This window comes from Sipha flava, unplaced genomic scaffold, assembly GCF_003268045.1.
Source record: "Sipha flava isolate LNK unplaced genomic scaffold, YSA_version1 19138_pilon_pilon, whole genome shotgun sequence".
NCBI lineage: Eukaryota > Metazoa > Arthropoda > Insecta > Hemiptera > Aphididae > Sipha > Sipha flava.
This window is the reverse complement of record NW_020272618.1, coordinates 8,285-17,998: the sequence shown is the minus strand read 5'-3', so window position 1 is coordinate 17,998 and position 9,714 is coordinate 8,285. Positions and strand designations below refer to the sequence as shown.

Sequence of the window (9,714 nt, the reverse complement as noted above, 5' to 3'; positions counted from 1 at the left end):
TTTCAGTGTTCAGTCACTTGCTCCACTCTGACAGCTGCATCCTCTTAGGTGAATTTCTGGCGAATTCAGTTATTATTTCACTTTCATCGAATTGCTCTTTTTTATTTATATTAGCCATAGCTAACCCATTCAGTCTGTTTTCTGACATGGTGCTTCTTAAAAAAATTTTTAAGCGATTAAATGCTGAAAACGTTCTTTCCGGAGTGAAAGAGGTAACTGGTAACGTGGCGAATAATTATAAAAGTATTTTAATGTTAGGTCGAAGATTGATATGATATTTTAAACACGAGAAAAAGTAAAAAAATTTTTTATATAAATCTGATATTGTTATTTAATTAATGTGTTTTTATTTTATTTTATTAATGTGATACCTGGCATTGGTTTTCTGCAAGTTTTGAGAATTGTGGTATATAATTAGAAACAGCTGCTCTGAAACTTGAATCCAAATTACTGTCTGTAATTCTTGAACGATTTTTGTTCTTTAAGTATTTCATACTCGAAAATGTTGACTCGCATAACCAAGTTGAACCAAAAAATGAAGTTATACGAAGGGCAATGCTTCGTAGATTTGGGTATTTTTGAGTACTCGCGTGTTTTCAAAACTCCGAAGTAATCTTAAGTATTGAATCATTTTGTAACGTTATTATTTCCATTTCCAAAACTGTTATATCAAGATTAAACAAATTTCCAATTTCATTCGCTTTTGTCTCAACATCCCCAGTAAATGGATTTGATATAAACTGCGCAACTGGCTCAAGTATTTTAAAGTCGTTGAATCTTCTTTTAAATTCGGAACGTAAATGTTGAATTATATTTATATGGTTTGTAGGCTCATAAACATTTTCAGAATAATTAATTATTGTTTCTTGAAGAGTAGGGAAAAGCTGGAAATCACCATTTTTCATTTTATTTTCCCAATATGCTAATTTACTAGAAAACGCTTGAACATGTGATATCATATCAATAATTTGTTTTTCTTTACCTTGTAACTCTAAATTTAGGAAATTAATTTTTTCAGTAATATCAACTAAAAATGAAAAATCTTCAAGCCATTTTATATTTTCTAATTCTTCATAAACAATATCAATTTCTTATAAAAAAATTTTAATTTGTGGTAATAATTCTTTAAAATGATGTAGTACTTTACCTTTACTTAACCAACGAACGTTAGAATGTAATAGTAAATCTCCATAATGACAATCTACTTCGTCCATCAGTTCACGAAAAAGACGTCTTTTTAATGCCTTATCTCTGATGCTGTTTACAATTTTCACTACAAGTTCCATAACATTGTTTATATTTATAACTGTACCACATGCTTGTTGATGAATTATACAATGATATTGAAAAAAATGAGGAAACGAATTATCATTTTTACATAACGCTAAAAATCCCTTTTTATTTCCACAAAATGATGGGGCTCCGTCTGTTGTAATACTAGCTAATTTTTCAATTGGAATTTCTTCTTCTTCAACAAATTGTTTAAACGTTTTATAAATATCTTCTCCTCTAGTTCTTCCTGTTAACGATAAGACTTTTAAAAATTCTTCCTTAACAGAAAAATCGTTAAAACACATTTTGATGAAAATAGAAAGCTGTGAAGTATCAATCATATCGTTAGACTCATCCATTTGTAAACTGAAATATGAACATTTTGATAAATCAGTCTGTAATTGAGTTTTTTGATTTGAAGATATGGCTCCAATACGACGCATTACTGTGTTACTTGATAATTGAATTGAACTAATGGCACCTAGAATTTCACTTTTGTTTTTGAAGTCCGTAAATAATGAGTCAGACGCTTCTTTAATTAATTCACCATCGGAAAACGGTTTTTTCTTCTTTCCTAATAAGTATGCTACTTTGAATGAAGCAATAGTTACATTTTGGGCTAATTTATTTGGATTTTTAAAAACAGACTGCTCTTGGTTCAGTTTTAATTTCATTGTTTTTAGCTTATCTTGTCGTAAGCTGGAATGAGTTGGAAACTTTAAATCAAAATCTGCATGTTTAGTCCGTTAATGTCTTTCTATGTTTCCACGTTTGAAAATAGAAAGAGTACCTCGGCATATTAAATACACGCACTTGCCTTTAATGTCAACAAAAAAAAACTCCAACTCCCATTCCTGATTAAAATGATAAGTTTTACACTTTTTATTTGCATTCATTTTATTTGTTGTAAATTCTAAATAAATTTGCAACTTATTAACGAAAATATACGGAACATATACGCGTTGCACACTTGCACGTGACGACTAATTGACGGTATCGATCTATAACTGACAATAATTCTGACTATGTATTATGATTAACCGATAAATTCTAAGAATACAATATAGCAATCCGCATTATCCGATTATTTATTACGCGATCGACCGATAATGGTAAAATTAATTTTTATAACGATCGACCTACATTCCTAGAAAGATCGACTATTCGATCGCGATCGACTGGTTGGCGACCCCTGGTCTACACTAATATGCGGAATTTTCCAAATAACTTTATTAAGTGTCATTGAACCTGAAGTCGTTGATTTAGGTGTTTTTACAGTTAAAAAATTTAAATCATTATTTGTTCTGGTTAAAATTAATTCAAATCTTGAATTAATTAAAATTTTTTTAAAATCTTCAAAAAACCCTAACCAATATGGAAATGATCTACATAATATAAAATAGTAATAATAATATGTAATTAATTAACAACAATTTTTTAATTAAAAGTAATTCTTGATAAATAAATAAATTTAATTAATTAATTTAATTAAAATGTAATATTAATATTACCTGTAATCATCAATAAAACGTGTTGTTAGATTTTGGTCTTCGTTTTCAGTCATTTTAATTCAAATAACAAAATACACAAAATATAAAATAAAATAATAATAAAATAATTTTTTTAATAATTATTAATTAATTTCTAATAATAAAATAAATATATCAGTAAATCAGGAAAAAAAATAAAATACAAAAAAGGTACGACGTGTTGAACGGATTCCCACCGATCGCGGGAGACCTTGCGTTATAATTGTTATAAATCGTGCGTCGTGCCACTCACCAGTCCACGACAACAATATCGGCATTTTAATTCAAATGTTGACAAAATTTGATAATTATAAAAATTATTATGGATTTTAGTATCTACTAGTAGACTAGTATACTTTTTTACTTACTTAAATGTTAGACACTTAATTTATTAAATGAGTTTTAAATTTAAAAATTTCAGGTGATGCTCTTTCCGCCCAAATTCCCAACATAGGGACATTAAGAGTAGCAAAATACAGAGCATTAGCTGCTACCAAATTCACTCCGACCTTTTAACAGCATTAAGCAAAATTAAGTATCTGACAGAGTATGAAAATACTATTCATAACATTGGCTCTGATAAATTCTTTGTTCATTTTTGAAGCAATTTACAATTAATAATTTATCGAGATTAATGTAAAAAGGAACAAATACCTACGATTTTTTTTGACACCACCAGTGGGTGTGTTCGTAAAATAACCAGAGGGTTTAATAAACGTAGTGGCCCAATTTTTCTTTATGAAGGAGTCATGACCCCGCATGGAGTATCCTTTTTGGGTAACGGGTGTGACAACCCCGCGGACCTCAGTTAACCGGTGATGGTGTAGCCTGAAGGGCCTCGAGCCGTCTCAGGTAAGTAGGTGGACACTAAGATCTCATCGCTGAAGCACCATCACCACAATGTTGGGTCCTTCATTAATGAAGATTTGTCGATGGGCCAACACCCCATCACTCTAAAAACACCTCATTGTTAAGTAACTTTTAAACAAGCCTCGGATACAATGTTTTACAGTGGATGTGGGGATGAGAGGCATGAATTTGGAGTTTGCTTTATGATAAACGATAGACTATTACATAACGTCAATAAATTTGAAACCATAAATTAACGAATATGCTTCATCCACCTCAAAACTAGTGGCCAGAATATAATAATAATTAATTGCCACGCTCCGACTGAAGATAAAGACAGAGAAACTAAAGACGCTTTCTATGAAGAACTGTAAAGGACATATGATTCACTCCCCCGACGCGCCATCAAAATAATAATTGGAGACATGAACGCAAAAATAGGCCGGGAAAATGTATTTAGACCAACAATCGGCAAAGAAAGCCTCCACATCGTATCCAATGTCAATGGAACTCGTTTTATAAGCTTTGCGATGTCTCGCGATATTATCATCAATAGCACCTACTTTCAGAGAAAAGATATCTACAAACAGACATGGATGTCCCCGGACGCGTCAACAAAAAACTAAATCGATCACGTAACGATCGATAAATTGCATCGTTTATGGTTAAAGAACGTTCGTAGTTATCGAGGGGCAGATGGAGATACTGACCATTACTTGGTAGTAGCGACCCTAACTGAAAAACTATCAGTAAGCTGGAAGAATAAAACAAATACAATATACTTAGATAGACTTAAAGATCCAGTAGAAGTTAGACAATATAGGACAAGAATAGCTGAAGAACTTCGAAACATAAATGAAAGAGTAGAAAATACGGCAGCAGATAGTCATGAAACCAAATGGACAATTATTTAAAAGGTTATAAACTCCGCTACAGAAAATCTCGAAACAGAACCGAGATCCAGTAAAAAGAACAGTTGGTTCAATAATGAATGTATGGAAGCGGTTAAAATACGCAATGAAGCCCGCTTAAACATGATACAAAATTCATCGATAGAAAATCAAGCAAAATATAAACACTATAAAGAGATAGTAAATAATCAGTTAGGAAAGAAAAAAGACTAGCTGAAAAGAAAGTACTAGAAAAACTTAAAGAAGAAAGCAATAACCCGAGAAAATTTTTCAAATACTGTAAGTACCTTAAGCAAGGTTTCAAACAACAAACACTCTTTCTAAAAAATGACCAGAATTGACGTAGTCCCGCTCTGGTGCAGGTACAATAAGTACACCACTATCGCGGAGCCGCGGCCGCTGTCTACCCAGCCTCAACCCGGGCAACGACAACACCGTTTCTGATACTACCCACCTACCTCGGAAAACCGGGCATAGGTGGGAAAAGTTATCGGAACCGGTTGCAACGTACCGGCCGATCGCCTGAAGTCACCAACTTTTTGCTTGTTACTAAGAACAAGAAAGTTACTTAAGAAGAAGAAGGAGTCATGAATATTAACAATAATAATTTTACAGTTATGTCAATGTTATCGGAACAACATAACACGACATCCATAAGTACATAGTTGAAAAGATGGAAGAGGTGTGGCGTTAGAGCTCCAAGTAGTCATATGTGACCAGTCCCTTGCTCTTATATCGGCATTAGTACAAGCATTCACAGAATATTAAAGTCTTGAAAAGTATCTTGAAGTATGTTTTACAGTGGTTGTTTTGAAAAAAGATGTGGTTTTGCCGACCTGTTATGTAAGAAATGACGTTAACCATTTCATACATTTAGTTTCGTCCTGGAATGAAGTTAAAAGTTCGAAATTTAATCGTACTAAAGAATTAATTACCCGTGGGATGGGTCTTCTTGTTCTTAGTACATCAACTGATGAAGCACAACACATTTTAGAAGCAATTTTTATAATTATTCTCAGCAAATATGATGGAGAAGTTTTGCCATCTGACAGAGACCACACTGAATATAATGAGTTTAGAAAAACACCTTGTGCTGAACAAAAAATGTATCTGGCCAAATTAATATCGTGTAACAAGAATCAATTAGACATTTTAGAACAATCAAATATAGAGCTCCAAAACCCTGAACAAGACATACATTTAGACGATAATGAGTTATATACACCTATGGCCAATTTTAAACATTGGGCCCAACAAATAGCTGATAAAGCCAGAGAAAAAGTAGAAAACGTAATTGGTGTCGTAGATAATGCACAGTGCTCACCAACTCTAGAGCCATGTATTGTAATGAAATTATGAAATTATTATAAACTATGAAATTATTTTCATGCTGGTCGGATATAATGCGGAAAAAGTTTGGGTTCGGCTCAGAAACTGCGTCTAGAAGTAGAATCGAATGTAATTTCATTCATATTAAAAATCGAGTTTTTAAAAATGAAAATTTGCCTCTAAGGATTAACACGTTTTTGGAAAAACTAATATCCTACTATAGAGGCGATCACTTATTGGTTCAAGCCGGATTTAAAGCCGGTAGTTAAATAATTGGTTTTGTTCCATTACATTTTGGTTTATGAACAACAATAATGTTCTTTAACCGTTTTTATACGTTCCGTTCGAAAACTTTGATTGTGATTAGTATTTGATGTCGACGGAGATAATATATTACAACCCATTTCTACATCATCGGTATTTATTCTAAATAATGAAAAAAAAAAAAATTGTATCAGTAGCCCAAAACGTGTAAATGTACAAAAATAAAATAAAATATATTACGAACAATTCAATAGTAATTTGTTCTACATACTCGTTATTTTGATCTTCAATTGGAATAGTTAAACTATCGGTGTTATTCTACAAAATAATTTAAACGAAAATAAAAAATGAAATTGGTAATGAAACAAACATTTAAGTAGATATATCCACTTACTGTTTTTTGTATGCGATGAGTTTGCCAATTTAAAAGTGATAAAACATTTCCTCTATTTTTTTCCCTTTGGATAGTTTTTGTTTTTTATTTCCCATTTTACCAAATTATTATAAATAAAACAAATCACGTTTTATAAAAACAAAATCTAAGTGACTAAAAAATACGTAAAAAATCTTACTATTTTACACTAGTGAAAAAATACATATACAAAGTCCAAGTGTAGTGATGATGTGAAGCCAAGCTCAAATGAATAATATTTCATGTATTCATGTTATATTATTATAGGTACCTATTATATTTCATGTATTTTGGGTCCATCCTACCGATCGATCCAATTATGCAATAACATTTTTGAAAACTAATCTGAATTCATTTTAACACGTTGACGTCCGCGTATATTTCAGAGGTCGCGCCTACCCAGCCGCGTAAATATTGATAACATAACGCTCGTGACGACCAGGCGTCGTCATCGGCCATGTGATATACTATACTGCCTAATGGCCGTAGACGACCACGTGTCGTCATGTTTTATAAATTGTATATAAGAAATAATAAAATTTAAAAATATAATATAATATAATAATAATAATACTTTATTGACTTTTAAAATATTTTATTATAGTATAAAACTAACTTTGAATACTTTGAATACTAATTTATGTAATAATATAACAAATAATAAAATAATAAAATAAATGGTATTGTGACTTCAATACAAGAAAAACATAAAATAAAATAAATACCTATTTAAAATAATGAAAACCATAAAAAAAAATGTATAACAAATGACTTAGACTTAAGTTTGTTTGTGAAAATCTTTAAAACAACCTTCTAAACATAAGCCAGGCTGGTCTTGACACTCGGCACAAAAATATATAGTATCCTTACGAATTCCTTTTGAATAACAATATTTGCACCTTTTGTACATATATCTTTTTTTACTATTTTTCTGAACTTTTAACGGTAAATGAGTTTCAGAATACCTTTTTTTTGAATTGACTGGAATATTTTGACTATCAGGCAATAACCCTTGTATAACTGCAAGCCTGTAGTCATACAATTTCATTTTTTTAACATGTTTGTTGTACAAGTAATATGAGTTTATCAATAACAAGTGCATAAAATGTAGGCCAATTTTTTTATACCATCTTAGAGTTTTTCTCTCAAATGGATAATACGAGGACATTTGGTCTTGTCTATCTATACCTGACATGTTTTCGTTGTAATTTTTTACGGAAATGGGCTTTTTTTTAACTTCTTTTTTTGTATAAATTTCAATCATTTCATGAGGAAATTCGGTACTAATCATTAAAATGTCGCGTTTGTCCTTCCATTTGACAACACAAATACCATCACTCGTATACCTACAAATACTTTCGCCTCTTTTTAATTTTTGTCTTATGACATCTATAGGATTATTTTTACGATTCTGCCTTAAAGTTCCCGTTACGTATGTTTTCTTTATTAACAAGTTTCTAGATAATTTCACACTGTTGTAAAAATTATCCATAAATAGAGATCTACCTGTATATAATAATCCATTCATAAGGTTATCTACCACAAACTCTGTATGAGACAAATCTTCGGATACGTCATGACCTTGCCCAGAATACACCATTACTCTATGAATAAGTCCCCATGGTTCGGTGAGCATGTACATTTTTACACCGTACTTGTGCCTTTTATTTTGTATGTATTGGCGAAAAATTAATCTGCCACGCCATAAAACCATTGATTCGTCAATCGACAAATTTTTGGATGGTTCATAGATTTCTTTCATTTTTGAATTAAAATAATTTAAAATAGGCTGAATTTTATATAACCTATTTCTAGGAGCCAGTTCCCCCTCTTTAGGGTTACAAGAAAAATGTAAAGCCCGAAGTAACAACATGAATCTATTTCGACTCATGTGCTCGCGGAAAAATGGGATGTTGAATAACATGTTTGTCTTCCAATAATCTTCTATCCTAGCTAGTTTTATTGTACCCATATGGAAGAGTAATGAAAAAAATAACTTCATTTCTGATTTATTAGTATCAAACCAAGTAGAAATTCGCGCATTATTTGAAGTAGTACTAAGTAAAATATCAACCGCATAAGCATTTGTTTCTTCGACAAGAAGGTCCAACAATTCGTCAGTAAATAAAAAATTAAAGTAATCTATAGGTTGATCTCCTTCTGGTATATATTTTAGACCAGGTGTACCTATAAAGACAATATTCTCTACAGTCGGGGATTCAGTAAACCAGTCGTATTGATTTTCATTACAACTCAACAAATTATTATCAATACTGCACGAATTATTATCTTCATTGTCTATTTCATTTTCATCTGATAAATTACCTGTATCCAATACATCATCATCATCATTCGAATCAATGCCGAAATCTTCATCCGACGAAAACGTACCATTTTCTAAAATATCCAGTAACTCGCTATCAGATAAAATATTTGTTTTCATACTTTTTTGAGTGTTAGAACTCGTTGACGGGCTATCTTGAAAATTCATATTATTATAATATACTATATAATACTTATAATAATGAATTCCATATAACTATAAAACACTTTTAAAGTAACACGTTCACGTGTTAAAATCGATTTTAATAGAAAAATAATAAATGTTTATCTGCTATACACTATTCATATTGATAACGAATTTATAAGCATAAAAATGCCGGGAAACCGAAACCAGCTGTTTGTTTTTGTTCTAATACTTATACTGAATGGCCGTACTAAATATAATAATCGTTCGCCAACAGCTGATTATTTTATATAACATACAAAAATAATTGTGATATGACGACTACGAGTCGTCATCGGCTGGGCGCGCCCGACATCGGATGACGACTACGCGTCGTCACCGTCGTTCAACGTGTTAATATCTATGTTACGGACATACATAAATGTAGATCCTTACGACCATACGACATGGGCGGGACCACGTAAATCATAAATAATAGAAATCGGGAAATGATTATTATTAACAAGTTAACTGCCTTTCAAATTTCACTGATCTTGCCATGAACGCCTTGAGTATCAATTATGATTCTCAGTCTACTTTTCCAAGTCGCCCTTATATTTTATTGTCAATTTGCCACAATTGCCTTGAGTATCATATATGCACACATTTAATTCATGAACTGCCAACTGAATATCACCTGTG

The 9,714-nt window shown here is 31.5% G+C and overlaps 2 protein-coding genes across 2 annotated transcripts; both read right to left on the bottom strand.

Annotated features, from left to right (window-relative positions):
* Positions 1 to 596: 596 nt before the first annotated feature.
* LOC112681452 (general transcription factor II-I repeat domain-containing protein 2-like) lies at positions 597 to 2,836 on the bottom strand. The gene is made up of 3 exons (XM_025551702.1): positions 2,784 to 2,836; positions 1,148 to 1,971; positions 597 to 991 (listed from the first exon to the last, which is right to left on the bottom strand). Exons 1-3 carry the CDS (start codon positions 2,834 to 2,836, stop codon positions 597 to 599), a joined length of 1,272 nt encoding a protein of 423 aa, XP_025407487.1.
* A 4,508-nt stretch (positions 2,837 to 7,344) lies between these two features.
* LOC112681451 (piggyBac transposable element-derived protein 4-like) lies at positions 7,345 to 9,057 on the bottom strand. The gene has a single exon (XM_025551701.1). It carries the CDS (start codon positions 9,055 to 9,057, stop codon positions 7,345 to 7,347), a length of 1,713 nt encoding a protein of 570 aa, XP_025407486.1.
* Between the last annotated feature and the right edge of the window lie 657 nt (positions 9,058 to 9,714).

Excerpts from the sequence above, each read along its gene's own strand:
- LOC112681452 (XM_025551702.1), bottom strand. The coding sequence starts at position 2,836 with ATGACTGAAAACGAAGACCAAAATCTAACAACACGTTTTATTGATGAT. Across the intron at positions 1,972-2,783 it reads CGTTTTATTGATGATTACAG|CTTACGACAAGATAAGCTAA; the intron begins GTAATATTAATA and ends AACTCATTCCAG. Across the intron at positions 992-1,147 it reads CGTTCGTTGGTTAAGTAAAG|AGTTACAAGGTAAAGAAAAA; the intron begins GTAAAGTACTAC and ends TCCTAAATTTAG.
- LOC112681451 (XM_025551701.1), bottom strand. The coding sequence starts at position 9,057 with ATGAATTTTCAAGATAGCCCGTCAACGAGTTCTAACACTCAAAAAAGT.